A 26091-nucleotide genomic window follows, 5' to 3' on the forward strand; every position below is an offset into this window, starting at 1 on the left:
TCACTTAGTCGGCTCAATGATTTGATAAATGCTATGATAATTTAATGCTCTGTTCTATTGTTCTTGTTATTCTGCTGTATCTTTTATTCGCCCTTTCGCTCAATTCCCTGGCCTCAGGATTTTGTCCATTTCTAAAAGTCACTCATCCATAGCAATCCTCCCACGTTTGTTCTCTCTCTCTCTTTTCATCTACTCACTCTAGTTAGCTGGACTGTGCTCTCGAGTCTCTGGTCTTATCTACTCCAGACCCACAGTTCCTTGTCCTTTATCAGCCCGTCTTCTGTCTAATGCTGGGACTATTACATATTAAAGGGGTCATGACATGGTTTTTTGTTTTGTTTACTATGTTCCCTTAGGTGCAATTATAGTATTAATATAGTTTTTTGTACAAAATTGAAATGAAATTTAGTGATTTATGACCTTTTCCCACATTGTTTCTCCCCCTCTGATTCAAACAGTCTGTTTTGGAGGTGTTTCCCTTTTAAGAGTTCAGTGTTAACGCCCATTGTTATAATTGGCTAACGTCAGCAAATAGAGGTCTCTGCAGACGGTAATAGGAGTTACCAGATCAGGGGGCGAGGCCATAAACAGAGGGGCGTTTTCAACCGTGTTACCTGATTTGCCCACGTCACAGTGTGGGTAGGTCTTAGGGGTGGGGTCGGGAGAAGGGCATCATTTTCATTGCATGATTTATAAACACCCACCAGTGTGAAAACACCCACAAGTTTAGAAACACCCACTTTTGTTCCGCAGAGACCTCCTACTCAACGTCAGTGCTGCTTATGCATAAATTATTAAAGTTAATCATTTTTTATCACATGTACACAATGCTCCAGCCACGTGAAACTTCGGTCTTACCATCGTGTCAATTCTCAATTGATTTTGATTCTTATGCGCGAGGGAGAGAGAGAGGGAGAGCAAGACAGTTTGAAGGCGCGCGCGCGGCCGTGGCTCTCTCTCTCCCTCTCTGCTCGTTCTTTCAGTAACATGCGCTCTGTCACACTCATCTACATCACTCACCGAACAAATAAGGCTTTGGCGGGCTGCATTTGCTGCAAATAAACTGCATCCAACTGCTTTCCCTGACGTCGGGATCGTTCGGCAGCATTCAAACATGTTGTTTGTCCAAAGCCAGGAACAGCACATCTGCGTGGCATTGCAGTCATTTTGTAAACAGACCCACTCGCTGCACGTCAACGCATGCGATGATGTGAGCTGAGGCGTGTTTGGTGTTTTTAGCCCCCAACGGCGCCTTCCAGGCAGCGAGGGGATGGGTAGGTTTAGGGATGAGGTTAGGGTTAGCTGCCTGGAAGGAGCCATTGGGGGCTAAAAACACCATCGAGCGAAATGAGGCGTAGTTGTCTTGCGCTGGAGGCGGTCATATGCAAACGACTGGTACGTCACTTCGTACCGTGACGTCACTAAGGGTTAGCTTGATTAAATAAATGCTTCGTTTATAATGGGGAGGACGTCTTAAGCTATTAAACTTGCAGGAAGTTTTAATAGTACATAGATCTCTTATATACCAAAAGATCAAGGCAAATTCGGTTTCTCATGTCATGACCCATTTAAAGAGCTGGGACTCTCAGACACAGGTTTGAGTTTGGTGGATTTACTCTCCATTTTCTCGTACTGGCAGGTTACTTTAGTTGGCTACTCTCATTTAAACAAGGCCTTGTCATTTTTTCTTGTCATTTCATCACTCGTCTCGGTTTATCCTTTTCAACCCCTCCTTCGCTCATTAATTTGAACTCAGTTTTTTTTTCACCTCAAGTGTTTTCCATTTCTCCCCCGGCTCCTGAAATACAGGGTTTGGTGTCCTGTATATTGATCTGGTGCTCTGAGGGCTGTTATTTCCACACTGAATAGGACAGGTCACTGATGTCCTGCAGTTCTGATTGTTAGAAGTGTGACTATTCTTTCTCTCCAGTGGCTGTTGCATTTGTTCACCGCTCCTTCAGAGAAATGAGAGTGATGCTGCATGCAGACGGAAACCATGAGTGCAATCAGTCACAGCTTGGCAAGAATGTGAACCATGCATGAATATATTTATAATGTAAACATAAACTGCCCAGCCAGATTTGTTTGATTTGCTGTTTGGATTTAAATAATGCTTAAGAGTCAATGATTGGATCATTATTGCAGTGATTATTATGTATCTAGCATGTTATATGTTTGGCAACAGTTCTTCTAACCCTAACTCATTTCTTAAACAACTATGTAGGAAGACATCATGGTCATATTGCACCTGTGATGATGCACCTCTCGATGGAAAGACATGTTGTGATGTTATTTCCATCAAGAGGTGCTGCATCAGTTTTTGGTCAAGATCTTGTATTGACAATGCAAGAGTCCAGCACTCTGTAAAGTCTCAAAAAGACTTTCAATGAGTTTAAGGTTTGGACTCAGAGGTGCCAATCATGTGTGAAAATGATTCTTCCTCCCAACCATTCTTTCACAATACTCTACTGAAACATTCACATAATTGAAAATAAATAACTACTTTGCTAGCACCTGTCTCTCAGCTCTGCTCTCCAGGCGTTGATCTGATTCTGCAAAGACAGTCTTTCGTCGCACTATTACGTCATAATGTGACAAAATCTGAAACGAGTCGTCTTCAGAGCTTCAATAAAAGCTGTTTTTGGACTAACGAGAAAGTTTTGTGTTCTGAAACGTACATGGGGCCCTATCTTGCACACGGCGCAAATGACTTTGTACACTGGCATGTATATCATTCCTATTTTGCACCCGCGCAAAGCGGGCTTTTCCCGCCACAGACGCACGCCGGTAAACTAGAAGAATTGAACTTGCGCTCCCCGGGGCGGGTCGGCGCAAAGAGGAGGCGTGTTTCGGCGCAAACATTCCCTAGTGCTATTTTTCAGTTCCAGAAAACAATTGCGCCACTGACCAGAATAAAACCTAGTCTAAAGTCAGTGGCGCGTTGCGCGTTGTTCATAATGCTATTTTAAGCGTGCATGCTTGGCCATAATGTAGCGGGTGCACAACGCGCATACACTTTGATTCTCTCATCAACACAGATGCAGCAGTTTCTATTTTTGCAAATCATATATTATAACAAGGAAAAATATTAACACATGAGGGAAATCATTGTGGTGTCCATGAAGATGTAAAAAAATGTAGGCCTAAATCTAACTTACACATTTACCCAAATTTTTCAGGCTAATTGTAGTAATGACGGATCAGACCTGTTTGCCCAATAGTGGCAAGACACATATGTATATAAGGACATCTGACAAATTAGTTTGTCCGTCAAGAACCAGAAAAAAAAAATCTCCCATCCCCATACAACGTCACTTCTCTGTCTTTCACTCTCCTGACAAGAACGTCGGTCTCCTCGGCTGTGAACCGCTCCTGGCGCGTGCCTGGTAAATCCGCCATAATAATAACAATCCGCCATGCAACATGCGCATCTGCTCTTAAAGGGTATGTTGGATGACACTCTGATTGGTTTATTTCACGTTACGCCCAAACCACACCTATGAATAATGAAGCTATTTCAGACCAACCCCTTTTAAACTTGCGTCGAGCGCAAGAGTCATTTATCCCGCCGGTAAAATAGCAACAGCGCCCAAGACCCGCCCACAAAGTTATTTGCGCTGATACTAGCGTTTCAGATCGTTAAAATAGGGCCCATGATGTTTTTATAGTACAATGACCTTGTACATTAGAGTTCTCAACGGGCCTGAAAATTACAACCCGACCCGACCCTGCCCGTGGCTTTTAAAGCCCGGACCCGATGTAAACTGACACATCAACATGAATTATCTGCCCGAACCCGGCCCGCGGCCCGACGCCACCCTTTTGATCGGTGAGTGATGTATGTAGAATAGAATGACTGCTGCGCTTGACCATAGACGCGCTTGACACAGAGAGAGAGAGAGCCCCGGCCGCGCGCGCGCACTCTCACGTCTCCCACGTTCCGCCCATCCAGCTGACATAAACCACATTTCAATAAACGAAAAAACCTATCCAGTGATGAAATGTTTTCTGTATTGACGCAAATCGTGTACGATGTCCTAAACTGCCGAGATAATCACACAACGTGTGCCGTGGCTAGACGTCCGATACGCAAACGAATGACTCATTTTTAACCATTCACTTTAACTCAACACTGAACTCACGAGACCTCTGAATCGGTGTATAAAAAAATCGGTAACACTTAAATAGATTAGTTAACATTTCTATTAATAAACTGCACTTCTACAGCATTGTAATGTTAATTTCAATATTTAGATAGTAAAGGCGTGCACGCAGCGGCGTCAGGTCTGCCCTCGCGTCGCGATGCACGTTGCACGCAGCAGCCAGACTTTCTTTACAGTGAACAGCAGCGATGAATAATAAATGTTTTTTTTTTCACTGTACAAATCAAAAGATTAAGCCCCGAGGTCCGACCCGACCCGAGTCATTTGCAAATATTTTCGACCCGAACCCGCGGGTCCCGTCGGGTTTGTCGGGCCGACCCGACCCGTTGAGAACTCTATTGTACATGTCAAAAGTTGCAAAATTTCTCAATTCATGACCTGTTTAAAAGGCAGGACTTATTCTGCTATATTGCACATTGCCTCCAATTCATAGTCATATGAGTGAGCCGTTGCAGGGCATTATGAGACTGCAGCAAAAAATACAAGTGATGCTGCCTTTTAATTTAGCTAAAATGTTCTTCATTTATGAAGCCATAAAATGACATCTTCATAGGTAGTTCACTCAGTTTTTGAACAGAGCAACACTTGCTAAAAATGCTTTTTATGTGAACATGCCAGACGGGCTAATTTCCTGTGAAAGACAAAAGGGACCCGCTCGCCCCTGCCCTGGGCCCTGCCGTGGAGCGACTCGAGGGGGCCTGTTGTTTTTAGTGCTCAGAAATCACATACCTTTGTCAAGCCAATTAAACCAGAAAGAATTTGACTTTGAGAGTGAGGGGAAATTACGAGAGGGTGGGGACAAAGGGAGAGAGAAAGTGAGAGAGGGAGGGGATAAAGCTGCTGGTAATCATACAAAAAGAAATACCTCACAAGAATGAGTGATACGAGGGGGCGAAAGGATAGAGGTCAGGGTCTCTGTAATATGTGTTTACGGCCCCTGTCCCCCTTCATTGTCTGGCTGTGGGATGGCAGAGACTGTACAAGACGGAGGAGATTAACCAAAAAATGTGTAATGTGAGAAACCGTAATGCTCAATATGGCACTGTAGGAAATGAAAAGCATTCAGTCAAACAATTACTTATTTGCTGGTGTTTGTCTGAACTATTCTGAACTATTTTTTAACGTAGCGTAATGTGATTGAAACATTATCTCGATCAGTGTTAAACTAAATCTATAAAAAATCATTTTTGTTTACTCCTTCCCTGCCATTGACGGGTTTTTCTGGTAATCCATGTTTTCACTAGCCTGACTTCGTCATACTCATACTCTACTCAGAATGTGAGTCTGATACTGCTCCATAGGGCTTTGATTATGAGGCTTGTCTTAAAGCAGCACTAAGTAGTAATTCCGTTTTTGTCAAACGGCGACCCCTAGAGTCGCTGTGGAGTACTTGTACTGTCGTGAATAGCACTCACGCAGAGATGGCTCGCACTCACGGCCGGATCCCCTCCCCCTGTACACCGGTACCTGTTCAGTAGGATGGAGGCTGTTACAAGTGGAAATACGGTATGGCCCCTTTAAGAGCTGCGCGCGCCCTGTTTAACTGTCGGCAGTCTGTATTGTATGTGCGCCTCGAACACCACATGTATACGGCGCCGGGTTATTTCTGTTTGATGCTCATTTTATCAGAATTTTATCAGATCTGTTTTTTTTGCCGTAAAGCAATTCGTTACCTCGCGAGACCTGATATCACACGATACTTCCTAACACTCGCCGGCCCAAAGTTGCAAGGGTGGTTTTGCGGCTCACAGACACCAGGGGGATGCGAGACGACCACCATTCAACACGAAATCAGTAATATAAACATTACAATGACTCCAAAGCTGTTCGGTTAAGGTAGAAAAGTTACTTATTTCACATTTAACTGAACCAGGAAAAAAAAAAGCTCTGCACTCAATTGGATAGACCTACAACCAATCAGAGCAACGCAGTAAGTGTTTTTTTATGAGCTACGCATAGTTGTCAACAGAACTCAACTGCACGCACGCTGGAAGAAGTAGTAAAATAATGAGTGTTGCTTCTTTTACTTGGTCCTCCATGAGTGTGACCAAAGGAGAAACCACAACGACCACAGGGTTTTCATTGCGTCCCGTCTTCTTAGAGACCATCGGAGCCAGCTGATAAATTAAACTATTGCCGAATCCCGGAGGAAGGACGGCAAACACATCTTTCCGATCGACAAATGCCTTGATTGCAGTTCTCTGTTCGTCTTTTAAAATGAATGCGCTGTCGATTTCTTTTACAACAGACGCGATAGCGGGATCTCTACATCTCAGTTCTCCAGCTGCAGTCATCTCTGAGGGAAACCAGTTCAACCCAAGCGCTCTTTGATAACGTGATGATTACGTAACTGCAGATCATCTGTCCATCATCGTATAAAGCCCGCCCTGGCAATTTGATTGGCCCGACGATTTCTGAACCGATCATAATTACTCCTCAATGGATCGAGTCCAGACCGAACTTCCCGACCAAAAAATGTTGTGGGCTGGGTTCGGGCTGGCATCCAGGCTATGTTTTCACTGTTATATGGAAGGGGTCGCTGTTACAGATCTTCTGAAAGACTACTGAATCTCTGGATCCAAAACAAGCGAAGAAGAAGATCTGCGTAGCTGAAATAAAACAAGTGAGATGCTAATGTACTAAAATTTTTTTTATAAAAACCTAATAAAAATGAAAAAAAATATACAAAAACAATAAAACAATCAAAAATAAAACAAACTAAATACAATAACACTGCTTTAAGGCAAACAGTTTAGGAAATTTTAGCATTTCCCCAATTAACTTTTTTCTAATTCATGTAAAACACAGAATACACTGTTTTTATGACATCACATTAATTGAGAGACCTTTAATTTGTATTTTTAATTAGTGACAATACAGGATGAACTGAAAAAAGCTAAAAGGTAAAACACTGTTTATTATCTTGATTTAAAAAAAAAAAAAAGTTATTGTCATTTGTCAGTTTCTTCACTGCATGTGCGTATGAATATTAAAATAATTCACACTGGGGCCAAATGCCAAACCGCCTAAAGGCTCAACAGAAACCATACAACCTTCTCAAAAAGAAAACCAACGAGACAGAAAGAGTAAGATGATGGACAGCAGAGAATGTTAAACAGTTTCGAACAAGAAAATAGTTCAGAAAGAAAGCAATGAAATAATACCCAGCAGTAGATTTGAAGATTGGCATCCATGTTTTGGAGATACACTCTGTGGGTCTCATTCATGAAACATGAGCAGAACGAATTTTTGTGTAAATCGTGTGTAAAGTGGTTCTGGCGTAAATTTTCGGATTCATTAAAATGTTCGTACTTTCCAAATGTTAGTTGGTACGAAAGAAATCTGCACCTGCTCCCAGCCACGCGCAAATAGTGCGTTTAACATCCGAACGTTTTGCTCATTAATAACTAAGGCTGCATTTTAATTCCCCTTAATCGGGTACATATTTGCACAGCATTTTGAAAAAATATTATATATAGTAATTACATCCGGTTTTTCTTTTTACTTCTGGGACTGTTTGATTAACAGATGAAACTCCAGTAACTGCATCTGTAATATGCTGCCAAGCTGGGGTTTTTTAGGACCTGATACGCCACTATGTAGCTTGAAAATAAAATGTGGTGTTTTGAATGAACTTCTGATAATAAAACTTCGATTTCTGCATCTGATAAATTTTTCTTTTTCATTCGCTTTTGAGAAGACATGTTGAAATCCTTCGTTTGGTGTCATAATATGATACCCATATATAGTTGTCAGTCAGATATATGGGCGGGATTTATGGTAATTGAGAATAAGCGTGCACGCGCGTCCCATTTACGACTGATTGGAATTCATTAACACACACACACACATCACATCTGACGTTTACAAAGTATTTGTAAATCAGGAGATGAGTTTTCGGGAAGGTCTCTTTACGCGCAAATCACTCTCATATTTACTCGTATATTTATGAATGTTTCATGAATGAGACCCTGTGTGTGTATAAAATTAAGCACACAAACAACAAAGCGGACCCCTCCAGACCCCCGTTTCTCCCTCTGAGGTCATCGAGGGTAAAGTAAAGTGATAATTAATGTAGCTGTTCTAATTTAGCCTCTTCCTCTCTGATGCTGTCTCACCTCAGGTGGATGCTTCGGCTTCCATGGCAACACCGTCTCTCTGCAGGTGTGTGAGAGCGAGAGAGGGTTGGATAAGTGTAGTTATTATGGGGTTTGGTAAGTGTGTGTGTGAACGTGTATAATTACTATTGATGTTTTAAGAGACTGCTTTTCCTCATTGGTCGATGTGTAGGCCTTGATGCATCTGTGCATGTTACTGCAGGGATGTGATGTGATTTTGTATCTCACAGTAGAAGCAAGCAATTTATGCTGTATATAATGTTTAAGTCGCTTTTTAACATGTTCTGATAACATTTGACAAGTCTTTATCTTGAATTTTGAGAATGATTCTGTTCAAAAGTTTGGGGGCAGTACGATTTTTGAAAGAATAAAAAATAGGCCTACTGTAAAAACAGCAATATTGTAAAATATTATTCCAATTTTCCAACTGTTTTCTATGTGAATAAATTGTAAAATGTAATTTATTCCTGTGATGCAAAGCAGCATCATTACTCAAGTCTACTCTGTTTCCATCCAAAGTTGCAAATTTAACTTGTGCGCAAAATTGGGAATTTGAAAATAAAGCAGCGTTTCAATCCCATTTGTTCATGAGAACAAAATCATCACTTCCTGGAAAATTGGCGTAAAATATCTGTAATAAAAATGGAAGTTGCTTCAATCTGGGAAGAAACATGGCTTTTTCTCTACTTCATAAATGAGTTGCGTCTCAGAGCGCCAGATGAAACACAATAAACACAAAGCTCCTGTGTTGTACGTCACACGTAGGCTCACTATTGGCCGACGCTGGTCATGTGTGTGTGATGCGTGTGACGTACAACACAGAAGCTTTGCGTATACGTGAAATCTCACGGCCGATGGAGAAGGAAATGAATAGTTGAATAAAGTCGTTATTTTTGTTTGTTTGTTTTGCGCACAAAAAGTATTCTCGTCGCTTGATAAACTTAAGGTTGAGCCACTGTAGTCACTCGGACTATTTTAACGATGTCTTTCATAACTTTTGGGCCGGCCAGTTTCGATCCCTTAAGAAGCCTATGGAGGAGTGATCCAGCTCTCAGATTTAATCAAAAATATCTTAATTTGTGTTCCGAAGATGAACGAAGGTCTAACGGGGTTGAAACAACATGAGGGAGAGTAATTACTGAGTAAACTAACCCTTTAAGTGTGGCTTATCTGTCTAGATAGTTTTTGTGACCATTGTAAACCTTGGAAATTAAGAGAGTAACTTTAATATGTTTACTGGGGTTGTGTTTGGGGAAGAATGAGTGATAGAAACACAAGCATGATGGAAGGTTATGTCAAAACAGCATGTAAGAATAGTGAGTCAGTGATGGAGAGAGACGGAGAGGGAAATTCCTCTCCGAGGGCTGGGAGTTCTTCCTGTTGGAATGAGTTGTGTTTGTACAGGCTGTCTCACTCGGGATATCCTCCTGTACCCCCATCTGTGGGACACCATTTGAGTTTTGCAAATCATTAGTGCTTTTTTGAGAACTTTTTTCTTTCATTTTTTGTGCATGTAGACATAGTATTGCATATGGTCTGTGTGTATTTCATAAGCTTTGCACAGTGGGGTCCAAAACACTCTGAGACCACATTGCAAAATCTGATAATTAAAATTAGATTAAACCTGGAAATAAAGTTTTATGACATAAATTGAATAAGAAATATTTATTATGCTTTATTTCTAGGTCACGAATCAAGTCAGTGAATTTTGGCCTTGATAATGTGAACTGCTTTGTACAGATGGCCATTTCAGCTCAATAGTCTTTGGATCATCAAAAATGATGCTGGAGATCCCGATCATCAGGTTTTACACAAACTTGTGGAGTTTATTCAGTCGAGCGCTGCTGTCATTAAAATAAAAGACACAAACCAAATATTAAGACTTTCAACTTTCCACTTGAACTGAAAATTAGAAAATGCTAAAAAGAGGCATTTTCACTTGAGGTCTTTTCGACCTCACTTTATTATTTTGACAGTCATTTAATATGAGCAAGACGGACAAAGAGAGTGAGAGTAAAAGAGAGAGCGAGCGTCTGTAAGTTCAATGAGTTTAAAGATGAATGCAAGTCAGTATATAGATGTTTATGGATGGATGGACAGATATTGAGAGGGGAGAGAGAGGTTGAGTGAGAGAGAACATAAAGGGCTTTTTAACAAAAGCTTTCATCAGTGGTTTGATGGAAATAGCATGTTCTGAATAGCATATTTACTGTTTTTTTTATTTACATATTTACTGTTAAGCGTTGTGAATTCTGGCTCGCGTACCCCGAAGTGATAAAATAAAACAAAATTCTGTATCAAAATTTATAGGCAAGAAAAGTAGTTTGTTTAGGCTGGGTTGTATGAATTACAAACCTGCGCACATATTTTAAAAAGCACATAACTATAGAATTCTGAATGAGCATGTGAACGCCGTCAGCGTTAATCACAGGTTCGCGTTTAAAGTCTGATCATTTCGACGGAGGAGAATCAATCAAAGTTAACTTTAGCTGGAAGTAACATTATTCAAGAACCGCTATAACGCCAAAACAATCTGTTACCTTAAATTATATGTTTATCTCTGTAAAGCTGCTTTGAAACAATCCATTGTTAAAAGCGCTATATAAATGAAGATGACTTGACTTGACTTGACTTGTTGCTGTATATATTGTATGTCCAAAACGGCTACTTTTCAGGAAAGGGAAAAACACCGGGGCTATATGATCAGACACTTGCATGTGTTTCAATCAAATTATCAAGATTTTACCAAAATCAAGCTCAAATAAAGTTACAAGGTTTTTGACCACACTCTTAGAAGGGTTCTGTTGCTGCTTCATTAATAAAACCTTTTAGGGTTTCCTATCATGGGATCATTTTATGGATTTAGGGTGTGTTCACACTTGTAGTTCGGTAAAAAAAAAAAAAAAATCCTATATTCCTGGTCTGTTTAGCATTCACATTGGCATTTTAACAGATACTGAATGTAAAGACACCAAACCTAAAGGCATAGGGATGTGTTCACAACCTTGGTCGGCTTTTTAAATGTATATTTCGCTACGAAACTTACAGAAACATCCAAAACAATGCAGTGTTCTGGGCTAAATGCGCTCGTTGTATGTGCGTAGCTACATATGATGGTATTTTGACCAGAGAACTCGTGAAGAGCCAAAACAGCGTCAGTAATCCCTCTGTCACACAAACGAAGAATGAAGGAGACGCGTTCTGATGCCTGTCCTGAACTGTGATGAAAAAACAGGTGTGCTTGAGCCTTCTGTCCTTTTTAGGGTCGCAACTTGAGACATCATGTCCCGTTTTTGCTTTGTTTACATGTCTTTGTTTGGTGTCACCAGGGTTCAGACGGCAGCGTTCACACACTTATTCAAATGAACCGCACTAACAGAGCAATCACACCAGGGTTCGTTTTAATCCAACCAAACATGCAGAGTGTGAACACACCCTTAGTTTAAAGGCACAATATGTACAATTTTTTGATTTCTGGGTCAGCATTTAGGTTAGTTTCTGACTTGCGGATGTTTTATTAGAATGAAATAAAATAGTGTAAATTTAATTGATCAAACGTAATTGTAACAAAGTTCAAGGAGGCGGACGTTAAATGTAACTTTAATCGTAAAATAAACAGAAACAACAAAACAAAAGGAGCGGCCGTGGCCGACTGCGGCATACAAGCGTAATAAAAACAGAAACGTAAAATGTCCCAGTCTCTGCTCCACTCTGCGTCATACCAAAGTTAATAAAACTTTAATGCATTAGCTCACCCATGAGCAGGATTTGCTTTCCATCGGCTGTAGAAGTAAAGAAGACTCCCATGATTCCAGTGCCTTTAATTGAACACCCTAGCAATCACATTGCAACATTTACATTTATGCGTTTGGCAGACGCTTTTATTCAAAGCGACTTACTTTGCATTTCAAGGTACACATTTACATTCTTATCAGTTCTTTTTTAACAAATAAAATGTCAAGATCTATTTTTATTGTATTGTTGATAGTTATTCAATCTGTATAGTTGCACAATTTGAAACTGCATGATCATGTTGTGTTTAAAATATTGTTCCGCTGTTTTTCGGCTGACGATGGACTTCATAACTCATTTCAGAAATAGACACAGGCTTCTAATGTCTAGAGACCGAACTCTACACAGTTCCAGACTAAAACAAGACTTAATCCTTGCCTTAACCCCCCACTATTCACTGATTTTAATCTCAGCCAAACATCTTTGTTAAATGTAACTGAATGGATGATGGATTGCAGATGCGCTGCTGCTATATAAATCCAGAGAGCTGGATTAGAAGAGCTTGTTGCTATACTGAGAAGGTCCGGCCAGTTTCGAGTCCCCTCATGAAGTGTTGCTATTCTGAGGAGCCGGATGCAGTGAAAAACAGTGCTAGCTCATTATGATTTCACTGCAGTGCAATTGTGCCTCTTTTTCCCTTAAGTGTGAATAGAGCTCTTTCATATGCAGGCATCCAAGCGTATTAGACTGTCAAACAGCTCTGTTGCTAAAGGCTTTTGGAAACAACAAACACAACATCCCGTTTAGGCATGAAATTAAAGCATATTGTACTGATTATGTACATCTAGAGGGAGAGATACTGTAGCCTCTGCATATTAAGGTCTTTCAGAATACTTTATATATCTGTGGATTGGCAGCTAGTCATTATAATAGACTGTGATTGTTCATGATGGTTTTTGAAGCCATTCAGTAAAATTATTTTCCTGTAGATTGTCATTTTTTTGATGCACAGCTACTGCAGGAAAAGAGATGAGACACAATGCTTTTAAAATGTCAGGCCCCGTCCACACTACTGCGTTTTCGTTTAAAAACGGAGACCTTTTGCTACGTTTGCACCTCCCGTCCACACTAAAACGGCAAAAACGGAGACCCAAAACGGAGAAGTTTAGAAACGCTGCCGATCCGTTTTTCGTTTTGAATCTCCGGAGGGCGTTTTAGTGTAGACGGCTCAAAACGGAGGACTTTAGAAACGATGACGTAGTAGAGGCTCACGCTCGGCTCTATGATTGGGTGTCATCAGTCATTGCGTATATCTTTGCTAGCAGCTGTTGTACAAGTAAATTCTGTATTTTACAACGTTATAACTGCCTACATGCGCCGGAGTCAAGCTATTATTCGAGCGATCTGTGACAATTCCCATGTGCAGCGGCGGCGTTGACCGTACATGGAGCGTCGGTTTGGGGTTAACCCAGAGCATGGTGGGATAATTTTATCAATGAAGTTGTGTTTACACCGGCACGCGCGTGCCCAGTGTTGGTGAATGGTCACGTGATCCGCGTTTTCAGTCGTTTTAATGTGGACGGAGATCAATTCTAATACGCAGCTAAAACGCTGGTGTGGACGGAGATCGTATTCGTTTTAATTATCCGTTTCTAAACTAAAACGCAGTAGTGTGGATGGGGCCTCAGAGGAGACACAATCAGTGCTGAAGTGCAATGCTTAACGCTCACCTGTGCACAGCAACACACACACACTCCTGCTACTATTGTCCTAAAAACTCTCCTAAAAAGAAAAGTGCTAAAAACGGTCTGAGTTTTGTCTCTGAGGCTTATCTTATCTGTGCTGTTTACTGCTGGACCTTCCGGCGTATGTTTGTCTTTTCGTTAATTTGCTAGTTTATTTCGTGTATTTTGGGTGTGTGTGATTAGGCATGATTGTGTGAGAAACAGGCACAGATGATAAACAGGACATGATGTATTTGTGTGTTTTGTAATGGGACCGTCTTTGGCCTTGTTTCGACGGTTCCCACAGGTTTCAAGAATACTGCATGAGCAAAGAGATAATTATAGCTTTCTGTCATAGTTAAAGCCTGGAAAGCTTTAACTAAATTACAAATTAAATAATGCTTAACTCATAACTATATACAGTGTGTTAGCAATAGTTCAGACGAGCACACACTGTATATTAGAAACATGCTCAAGTGGATCAAAGCTTAATTTGGCCTCTAATCCTGCTAAATGGAAAAAAGTAAATATGCAATCTATTTTGCAAAGCACTTTTTTCTAAAGATATGGTTTAATTGTAAAATATTTTTTTAATTAAACTAAAGAACATATTTGATGAGATCTACTTTTACCAAAAATAGTACCAAAAAATGCCATGGTACTACCATTTATTTTTTGACATGCCATGGTATTAAAACAGTAGTATTCTTTGAAGTACCTTTTCATTTTTTTCCAAAATGTATTTTTTAGGGCTGTCAAAGTTACCTTAGGATATTATTTTTTCTGAATTTGATACTTATTGTTTAAATTTGCTTTCTAAACCCTAGTGAAAGAAACCTATACGAAAATCTTTTTAAAATACGTGTTTGTTTTTCATACTAAGTACACTACAAATCCATTTACTGACATATCACTAGAAACTTACTGATATAAATATTATAATTATACTTTATTTGGAGTACTTCTTTGCTGCACAATGTACATTTCTTAATATTAAGCCTAAAATGTGTTTTAATATCACTATTATAAAGGATAGCATGATCTCTGTATAATATCAGTCTTTAAATGCAAGATATATAAAGTGTACCTAAAGTATACTTGCAATAGTTCCACTTTAGCACAATCAAACATATTTAAGGATATCTTTAGTTGGACCTCATCTCTATCTGTATAACTAAAGTACATCAAGTATACAATTAGTTGTTCCAATTTAACAGACTTTAAGTATATTAGTTTAGTATACTATTGTACAATTGCAGAATATTTATATTAAGTACATAAATATAAATGTATTTGTAGTCTACTTCGCATAAAATAAATGTATTTCAAATACATTTTTGTATATTTATTTTTCACTAGGGAAGTCTGGTTGAAAATCACGACATTAATTGTAATTGACGTTTTGAAAAAGAATCATCCGTTGTTTTATAATTTGCTCAAAAGAGATAACATTAAGTTCTTGTCAAAACACTTTATGGCTGTTTTGATGATTAGTGATTTATGACTCATTAATCATAACATGAGGACGTACGACTTGCATCACAGATAAATTAGCTAGAACGGAAATGACAGTATTTGATCAGGAGCCAGAGGTGTGGTGAAGCACACAGTGATTTAGCAGATTTCTGAACTTGACCTGTGACAGGAGACACTCGTACACCCTTCCTGCACGTGTGTGATTCACTCACCTATGGGTTTGTGTGTACGCCTGCGTATGACCTTGGCACTGCAACGGGGCCATTGGCCTGATCAGTGCTGATGCAGAGAGAGAGAGAGAGAGAGAGAGAGAGAGAGAGAGAGAGAGAGAGAGAGAGAGAGAGAGAGAGAGAGAGAGAGAGAGAGAGAGAGAGAGAGAGAGAGAGAGAGAGAGAGAGAGAGAGAGAGAGAGAGAGAGAGAGAGAGAGAAAAGGAGGAATAGGAGATAAAGGTCTGGGGACCGGCCAGCGCTGATGTAATGGGTGTGTGTTAGTGTGTGGTTTTGTTTTAGAGAGCTTCACTTCCTAAACTCACTGTTCTTTTGCCACATCTCTTCCGCCAGGATGTCCCAGAGCCAAAACACAGACTGTGAGCTGAGAATATCAGCGGCTCCCTAAACCGACCCACGCACACAACAGACATTACACACACTTCAGTACAAACACACCTACACGATGGGCTCGACACGAATCAGCCTACACCTCACGGAAATATTAATTACATCCAAATGATGTTTGGATGTAATTAATGATGTTTTTTTTGACCATACAATAAAAATCATATTTGGAAGTCCTGGTCATCAAAAACTTTAAAAAAACAACAACCCAGGTTTAACATACAATTTATACAAAAGTCCATTCGGCCTATGTCTCATGAATAAATCCCACTGACTCCACCACTGAACTGTTTTGTGGGTTTGTAAGGGTAAATTTACCTCAAAAGAGATAAGATTAAGTTCTTGTATAATAATTTGAAAGAATAATAAGAAAGAACATTTTTTCCAGTCATCTCAAAAAGTGATTTCAAAATCCACCTGAATTCACCCCTATGGCTCGCAAGTTCATCCCAAAGGTGTTGGATGGGGTTGAGGTCAAGGCTCTGTTAGGGCCAGTCAAGTTCTTCCACACCAAACTCATCCAAACATGTCTTTATGGATTTTTCTTTGTGCACTGAGGCACAGTCATGCTGGAATAGGGCCTTCTCCAAACTGTTCCCACAAAGTTGGAAGCAGCGCATTGCCCAAAATGTCTTGGTATGCTGAAGCATTAAGTTTTCCCTTTACTGGAACCCAACCCTGAAAAAGAGACCCTCCACCAAACTTTACAGCACAATGCAGTCAGACAGGTAACATTCTCCTGGCATCTGTCAAACCGAGACTCACTTTCAATCCACAGAACACGTTTCCACTGCTTCAGAGTCCAGGGGCCTTGTGCTGTACACTTGGCATTATACTCAGTGATGTGGGGCTTGCATGAAGCTGCTCAGTCATAGAAACCCACTCCATGAAGCTCCCGCCGCACAGTTTTTCTGCTGATGTAAACGCCAGTGGAAGTTTGGAACTCTTCAGCAATTGAATCCTCAGAGCGTTATCGACTTTTACGCAATTTATGCGCTTCATCACTCGTGTCCCCGCTTCCGTGACTGTTTCTGCTGTTACTAAACGCTTCCACTTTCCAATAATACCACTTACAGTTGACCCTGGGATATCTAGCAGGGAAGAAATTTCACGATTTGACTTATTGCAAAGGTGGCGTATGGAGAGTTATGTTTTTGATAATGGCAGTCTGGGCTTTGAGGCTGTTTATGCTATAGTTTGGAGCTGGATTTCCATCTGAGACTTGTGTATGTGTGTGTCGAACACTGAGCTTGAGTGGTCTGGGTTATCTCTTTGCAGGGGGCTGAGAGGGGACCACTGTAGGTGGACATTTTTGTTTGTGTGTCTGATAAATTTGCCTTTGTTCTGGTTGTTTATTTAAGGGTGTGGGTGCTGTGAATGCTTCAAGCTTGTTAGGGCTCTAAGGGCATGCTGTGTGTGTGTGTGTGTGTGTGTGTGTGTGTGTGTGTGTGTGTGTGTGTGTGTGTGTGTGTGTGTGTGTGTGTGTGTGTGTGTGTGTGTGTGTGTGTGTGTGTGTGTGTGTGTGTGTGTGTGTGTGTGTGTGTGTGTGTGTGTGTGTGTGAATAGAAAAAAAAGAGTATAGCGCTGGTTGTTATTTTTGAGTGTGCTGTTGTGGAGAGCAATTGTGGAAAGCTATAACTCATTTGAGTGAGCAAGAGTGTGTGTGCTTTTACAACACAAATCATCTCTGGAATTATAAAATGCAAATTTGGTTTTATCTCAGTGCTGTCTTTGTCTCTGAAGGGGCCATTAAGGATGTAAAACATGTCTGTTTACATTGTGTAATGACTGTTAGCTTATTATACGAAACATGTATTAGACGCTTAGCATTAGCTAACACATACCTGTTATACTGCTGTCAAAGTAGACATCTAAGGGTAAGACTGCAAGTTCATACTGACTTAGTAGTTTTTTATTCTGACAAGGAAAAACATGAGCAACAATTTTCGCTCTTCGCATCACCAAACAACACTATTGCATCTACATTGAGGAGGGTGACCCACACCATACAAAAATAAAACACTTTTTATAAAAACTATTATGGGTAATCATCTCATGTGTACTCCATTCAGACGACTCTTCACAACAACACAAAATTAGGACCAAACTACTGAATGAACCTTTAAAATAGTGGGCAGTATTTGAATGTTAAATATTCAAATATGTTTAAAAATAGTGGCACCAAGCAACAGCCATCGAGGTGAATGGATATGCAAATAGATATGGGAATGCTAATTCTCGCAATCTAGTGACACAATGGAAGAGCTTTTGTCCTTTGAGCTGCGACAATGTAAGTCTGTTGTGTGCTGTTAAAACAGGAATATAATTATGAAGCTCAAGCTCTGTTGTGGGTGTGTGTTCTTTAGTGCAAGATTCTTCTTCATCTCATGTCCATTCAAGCACTGAATCATCTTCTCTCAACCCTTAACACCACTTTTATCAAGCTCCCCGACTCCTCCTGCCAATCGTTCCTACACCTCTCATGTCTTCTCCTCCGTCCTTCACTCCTCTCCTCTGGTGGACACTTATGAGACAGGCGTGACTGCACATCCACACTGCCTTTTAGAGTTTCGTTACCCAGAATGCTGCAGCTGTGTCATTTGCATGGCAGGGTTTGGACCTCTCACTGGAGAACGAAAGTGTGGCTTTGAATTATTCATTTAGGAAACACAGAGAGGAAGAAGAAAATTGTCCTCCTCTTTTTTTTTCTGTCTCCCTGTCTGTCTATTTCTGTTCTCATGAATTTGTCAACCCCCTTTAAATCACGTTGTGATGCTTTGGCCGCTTGTTCAATGGTGTTTGAAGTACTCTATTTGTTTAAGCACTTATTGTCAGGGGATGAAGGGTACGTAGAGTGACTGTAGACAGGCTTGGTCTCAGTGCTACTGACATTCTTCTGTTTTCTGTTGTTTTCAGTGTCACCATCTGTTCCCCCACTGGACTTTAGAGATGTATCCGGAAAAAAGAGCTCAAACCATGAGATCCAATAGCAATTATTTCCGCCTAGTCCAAATGAAGAGCACATCGCAAACAACAATGATTTACAATTTCACATCTGTACTGTATTAGTGGTGCTTGCTACAGCATTTATATTGCTTATACTTTGAACAAACACCCAATCCTTGTAAAAAAAAAACAGCCGATTTTTTGTTTTGTATAATTACTACATTTGTAGTGATGAAGTTGCAATTTAGCACATTTAAAATGTGCTTTGTATTGTTACAATGTTGGTAGTATATGTATATGAACAATGTTTACCCTTTCTCTGTTACCTGGACTGAGAAATTCACGTTTATTTGTCAGCAAATATGGTAAAAATTATGGTAAAATGGAACACTATGGCAGCAGCTTTCTTACCTGTATCATGACTGTATGACTAGGTTTTTTTGACTAAACATTTGCGGCGTTCTCTCCGTATTTCAAATTCTTTGCAGGTTTTATCCACTGCCTATAAACACTGGATCCTTCACTAGAAACTGAAAGTAACTCACTCCTGCTAAACGTTTACTCTTTGAACTCTTGCACCCGGTCAACACCATTATGGCCAAAAGTTTGCTAAGAGGTATTTCCTACTAAAGCAAGGCGGTATTAGATTCAATTATAGAAAATTATATTAAATGCAATTAGCTGAACTTTAGAGTGCTTTTTCGACCCAATTAAGTAGTACATCTTTGTCATTTCATAATTCTATTGTCTTTATAGTTAAAGGACCTTACAAGCATTAATGGTAAACTAAAATACACTTTAATGTCATTTCTATTGAAACTTGTATGTCATGTATTTAAATATATTTGTTTTGTATATTTACTTAATTTGTAATGATGAAGTTACAATTTAGCACATTTAAAATACACACCAAAATAAGTGTACTAAAAATATATGCTTTTAAGACTTAAAGGAGAACTCCGGCGCAAAATGAACCTTTAGTCTAATAAAACATTGGTACCTATAACCGTTCTCTGAGATTTGTTTTCATGATAATCAAATGCAAAGAGTTTTATCTCTAAAAACTGTTTAGCGTATAACGCTAGTAATGGGGGCATATAATAAGTAAAAAGAAATCGCTAGTTAATACCACTAACAAGGCTCAAAATAGCCCCACACTAACACTGTAACAAATGTCCCTACATGCAAAACGAAGCATTGAGAACTTTGTAAGTGTACAGACCGTTTAATAAGAAGATAAAGATAAAGACAGTCCACTTCGTGTTTACAGACAGGAGCCATCTTTGGAAAACAGTCTCGACTAATCAAACCACGAACGACGTGCTAAGTAAGCTGAACTGTATGAAGTTCAGTGAACTTCTGAACTGTATGAATGGCGTTCGTGGTTTGATTAGTCGAGACTGTTTTCCAAAGATGGCTCCTGTCTGTATACACGAAGTGGACTGTCTTTATCTTTATCTTCTTATTAAATGGTCTGTACACTTACAAAGTTCTCAATGCTTCGTTTTGCATGTAGGGACCCTCATTATGTTACTGTGTTCGTGTGGGGCTATTTTGAGCCTTGTTAGTGGTATTAACTAGCGATTTCTTTTTACTTATTATATGCCCCCATTACTAGCATTATACGCTAAACAGTTTTTAGAGATAAAACTCTTTACATTCGATTATCATGAAAACGAATCTAAGAGAACGGTTGACTAGGTACCAATGTTTTATTAGACCAAAGGTTCATTTTGCGGCGGAGTTCTCCTTTAAAGTACAGTACAAGTACACATTCAGAACAATTAAACACTCACAAGGGAAGTAGTAAACTTTGGCATATAATATAACCCCATTAATTGCTAATAACTCAAATCCAATGACTTCTTATTGTGGAGAGAAGTAGTTACTTTTTTAAGTGATCTGACTTTTTATGTAACTGTTGATTAAAAATTCACAATTTCAGCAATTAAAAGCTCTGCACTGAATTATGTATGATTTATACTTTATTTGTGCTGCATTTTGTTGCATTTTCACTCAAAAAATTGTGGACAGCAATATAAAATGCACTGACATGTTTATTTTCCTTTGTCTAGAAATCGTTTTCCCTGGTGATCGAGGCTCTGGATCATGACAATGAAACATCAGAGGCAGGTATGATGATACGTTTGTGTGTGAGACTTAAAACATAAAATCCATGGATCAAATGTGTCCTCACAGAAGCGATTTGTAGCAATATAATAGCACAGAGAACGAAAGAATGAAAAGGAGGACATCAGACAGCCAATCCGTATTTACCCCTCATGCTGTCTTCTGGGGATTACAAGAGAGTAATACACAGGGTCAGGCTCCATGACTCTTTCATTTCCTGTGTTGTTTTCTGATTGTTTCTCCTTATAATTGAAGAAAACCTCCATGACTGAAAATATGTTGCTGGATTTTGCACACACACACACACACACACACACTCAGATGCACCAATTATGTCCTTTAATGAATAAATTAGACACATGTGCACGCTTCAGACAATGCTGAGATACATTTTAATCATTTGGATATTGCAGCTTTATTTGCATAAACTTCATTTGTTAGAAAAACATGCATGCTCCTTTTTCTCCTTCTCGTGTCTTTTTTCTGGCACTCTTATTCTCTTTTATTATCATTTTCTTTTCTTTCCCTCTGATTCTCTTTTAAATCTCTCTCTATTTCGCTACTCTCTCCTAATTTATCTTCCTCATGCCCTCCAGCTCCTGACATATCTTTTCATTTACTCTACCCATCCCTTCTCTCGTTCATTGGATTTACAGCTTGTCTCTGGTGAGGTGAGGCTTAGGTGGGCTGATCCAGGAGTCTAAATGATGCGAGTTTGGAATTGTTGAGCCGTTTTTTCCTGTCAGCTCTGGATTATTATACAACCATATTATATATATGGTATCTGAGTGCCGTATAGCTTTAACAGTCTTCAGCAAAGTCCGTCCTGACCCATTATATCTTTGAAAAAGACTTTGTGTGAGAAAAGGAGAGAGGGAAAGGCAAGGACAAAAGTGTTGCTCAGTTTCCCTTTTATTTTATCGTCTTCTATCCAGGGTGGTGCGCCATTCAGAATTGAATGAAGAATTAATTTAAATTGCAGATTAATTCCTGAATTTAAACAGTATACAATACATGATGAAAATTTGCAATTTGTATTTTTATTAAAGGAAGTATATTTTACATTTTAAATATGTTTTATTAGTTGAGATGCAAAATACAAAATATCTGGAAATACTTAGAATTAATTAATCTGAATATGTAATTGTTGCGACTATGTCAAGTTTCTTTGAATTGCAATTCTGTAAATTCCTACTGGTCACTCCAATGCAAATTGCAATTCAACATCCTGTGGACCAATGCAATTCAAATTCACACTCATGAATAGGGTTGGGTATCGTTTAAATTTCAGCCATTTCGATTCTGCTTTTTGATTCCTATTCTAACCGATTCTCAGTTTCGATTCCAGTAAGGTCAAATAAGTCAAATATTTAGATATCAAACATTTATTTAGTGTCTTTTTGCGAAACATTCTGTTGCAGATGAATAACGTGAACTAAAATCAGCAGCCTACAAAATACTTACGCAAGGAACCTTTGCCTATGGGTTTAACAAAAATACCACAGCAAAACAAACACTAACTAATATAAATATCAGTAACAGTCAGTAATAAAACAAAGTAACAATTGCACAAATAAATACAACTGAACAAAGTTCAGGTACAGAAATTGAAATCAAATATATTCAAATGTAACAACACTGCATAGTATTCTTTTTTTATAAATAATGTAGATTAATCCTTATTAACTGATTTTTTATTTTTATGATTTTTTTTTTGCTGTATGAATATCTGAACATACAATATACGTATATATACGTATATAAAAAGAAAAAAGCTTCATGCATTCTTTTTTTTTATCAACACAAATTAGCAACATTTTGAACAAAAAGCTGAGAAAATCACTTTTGTGTCAAAGACTACATCCGGATCAGAAAACAAAGATCGTTAAGATTGCATCCATCAGCACACTTAAAGCTTCACAGTCCTGTACTTCTTCCTGGGTCGACATTTCATTTGGTAACGATTGGCAGTTTTGATTTGTATCCTGTTTAATGTTTGATGATTGCGTTATTTTACGTGTGTCAGCAATGCTTTTATCGCTTGTTTCTGCTTCTTCTTCACCTGTGTTTTTTCCGGAGATTCAGTACTCTTTCAAAATATGCGTAACAGCGCCCCCTACTGTATAACAGTGAAAACACGGATTGCCGGGAAATTCCATCAATGGCGGGGAAGCGTTGTTATTAATGACAGAAAATGGCAGGGAAAGAGTTAAAGTTACAAAGTTATTTAGTCAAAATAAGTGATTGATTTTCTTTTTCTTCTGTTGTTTGATTATCGTTATTGACAGACAGACAGCAGGAGGAAGATTAGGCTGTTGTCACTTTAAGACCGAATGCATGGATCCAACAGACTGTTACACATGCATTTTCTTTCTCAACTGATTACGTTCACTTATGACAAAAACGACTGTGTTTATAGGGATATTAAGTAGGGCTGTCAGTTAAACGCGTTATTAACGGCATTAACGCAAACCCATTTTAACGGCGTTCATTTTTTTATCGCGTGATTAACAGTCTTTTTGGCCTAGCAAACTTTGTGGTTTTTTTCACATGCTTTTGCAACAGGACGCGGCATGCTGCACTATGAAACCCATTCATTTCAATGGCTTGCGCCGCGCGAGGACGTTTTGTTGCATCGCCGACCAAAGCGCAAGCGGATCTAGCTAGACCGGAAACAAAACAACAGGCACGCCGCACACACTCGTTTGGGCTTGCAAGCCGGCCAAATAGTAGGTTAACGTTACGTTTTGAGTGGATGACGAGCGCGAGACGCCGAAATGGATGCCAATAAGATTCTGAATGGACAGTTTACTTTTAAAAAGTTGCCAAATGGTTCCATTGACAAGACCAAAGTGATCTGTGTGTTTTGTCGTTGTGAACTGAGCTATCATCATCGCGATCGCAACACGTCCAGTCTGAAGATGATGGCCAAGCACACACACACACACGCACACACACACACAGCTGATGCGAATTCTCCGCCCCCTCGTCAATATCAGGACCTCTTCAGTATTTCTTTCTTACATTGTGTGAGAGATTATTTGCTCCAAGTGAGAATGTTAGTGTAAAATTGAACACAGTATATGCCAACGTTGTAATTGAGGTTTAAGTTTACACTAATTCGGGTTGTTTCGAACCCCTGCAGACAGTCGATCAGAACTGTGTAATGACATCAAATGTAATGAATTCACTCTGCAGACTCCAAGTCTCGTTGAAAGAGTTTACTGATGATAATTTCAAATGTAACATGTGTGGTTCTGGAACAAAATACAAATATAACTTAAATGAGTGACTTACATAAATTTACTTTAACATTTGTAAGTAATATGATCATAAGGCAACGATCTTTATATGTATGAATAGCATTATCTTTGAGCCCTTAATACAATTATTAGGAAAACAAATAGAACAGTCATTCTGTGTAAGCCCGCAAGATGGCGCCCTTAGCGCATTTATGGTGACTGAACACATTTAAATCAATGATAACATGTCCTCCTAAATCACGAAATAATCGAACACATTGTCATATTTTACTGTAAATTGCGTGAATTACTTGCAGTAGCTATTATGGATATTGAGAAAGGAATAACAGGATGACAGTATTACTTAGATAATGCAGATAACACAGATTCCTATGGCGCAATGGCGCTAGATACATCTGAATCGCGGCATGAACGATCGGCATATTCTGAGGAAAAACAGACAAAATACACTTACTTTCTATTCACGCACACTATATTACATCAGTAATGTTGAGATGCTGCCAACAAACGTTCGATAAAGTGGAGTCATCTTGGAACAGCTCGCGTTCATTGCATCTGCTCGGTGAGCCTGCTTTTCCTCTTTTTGCACGTGATCAGTGATGACGTTGAAGGGTGCGATTGGTCAAGTAACAGAGGAGCCTTTTGAACAAACGTTGTTTTCAATAAAAAACATTTGCACAAAGCAAGCCGATCCACTTTTCCATGTTGATAAGAGCATTAAAATGAGAAAAAATAATGGGACAAAAAGAAATCAAGAAACATTAAGAATAGATAAAAATGTGCGATTGATTGCGATTAATCACGATTAAACTATGACATTAATGCGATTAATCGCGATTAAATATTTTGATCGTTTGACAGCACTAATATTAAGACATACATACATGTATTTGTCCATTTAAGCGCAAGAAGACGTGAAAAAGAACACTGTATGAGAGGTGGCTTTTTGTGTGCGCACTTTGAATGAATTGAGTTCTCTTTCACGTCTTCTTGCGCTTGAAGTCACATTAAAATACATTAACATTGCGGACAGCCAGACGACAACCTCCAATTTCGTCCGTCATTTGAAGAGCCATTCTGCCCAGTAAGTGCTTGTCAATTTGTTAATGTTAGTTGGTAGTTAGCTAATGTAATAGCTAAAGTAGCCATTAACCCTTTCACAAGTAAGTTTAAACTATTCTAACTGATCCCCCAGCGTGAGTTTTTCTAGGCGACCGTTATTTAGAACCTGTCACTCACTTTAATGTTTCCATGGTGACGCGTCATTGCTTGTCACGTGACACAGCGCAACCACAACACAGCGCTGAATGAATGATCTGCTTTTATGTAATTTTTCCTGTTTTATTCAAAATGTTCACAAGTGTATTAGCTATAACATGCAACACTCTGATATTCCGATTGTCAAATACCGTAATTCCTCAAATAAAGGCCGGGGCCTTTATTTACCTGAACTGCAGATGATAGCCGGCTTTTATTTGAAGCAGGCTTTTATTAGAGGCAGGCCTTTATTTCTAATTCGCGATCCCCGCCCGCCCGCCAGCCAAGTTTCCATGGTGACGCGTCATGCTTGGCACGTGTTCACCACAGCCAAAATAGCGCTGTATGACAGATGTAGCGCTTTTATTTCTAAATATTAACAAACTTGCTTACCATGTCATCAACTATCTTCTATTCTGACTCTCAAATCCGTGTAAGTGAGTTTGTTTTGTCGTTTAAAACCCTTTATAAATTATCTTGATCTGTAACGTGAGATGGGCACCGCAGTTCGCAGATTCCTGTTGTATTAAGTTACAGCGCGTGAATTCTTCAGTTTCTCCCGAAATACATGAAAGTAAGTGGCCGGTGAACTGGGAGAAGAATAGAGTAAACTTTATAGTTACTTACACACTGTGTATCTGATATGAATAAAACACGTCGCCAAAT

The 26091-nt window shown here is 39.3% G+C and overlaps 1 protein-coding gene across 2 annotated transcripts in view; it reads left to right on the forward strand.

The window, feature by feature from the left end:
• Window positions 1-26091, forward strand: part of LOC130103880 (protein jagged-1b) — a 63347-nt gene that overhangs the window by 18872 nt on the left and 18384 nt on the right. For both annotated transcript variants that reach the window (XM_056270223.1, XM_056270222.1), the window contains exon 3: window positions 20851-20908. In XM_056270223.1, the coding sequence (XP_056126198.1) occupies window positions 20851-20908 (58 nt within the window). The remainder of the gene's footprint in view (window positions 1-20850; window positions 20909-26091) is intronic.

This window comes from Rhinichthys klamathensis, unplaced genomic scaffold (assembly GCF_029890125.1).
Source record: "Rhinichthys klamathensis goyatoka isolate OS25496 unplaced genomic scaffold, OSU_Roscu_1.1 h1tg000299l_1, whole genome shotgun sequence".
NCBI classification, from domain to species: Eukaryota; Metazoa; Chordata; class Actinopteri; order Cypriniformes; family Leuciscidae; genus Rhinichthys; species Rhinichthys klamathensis.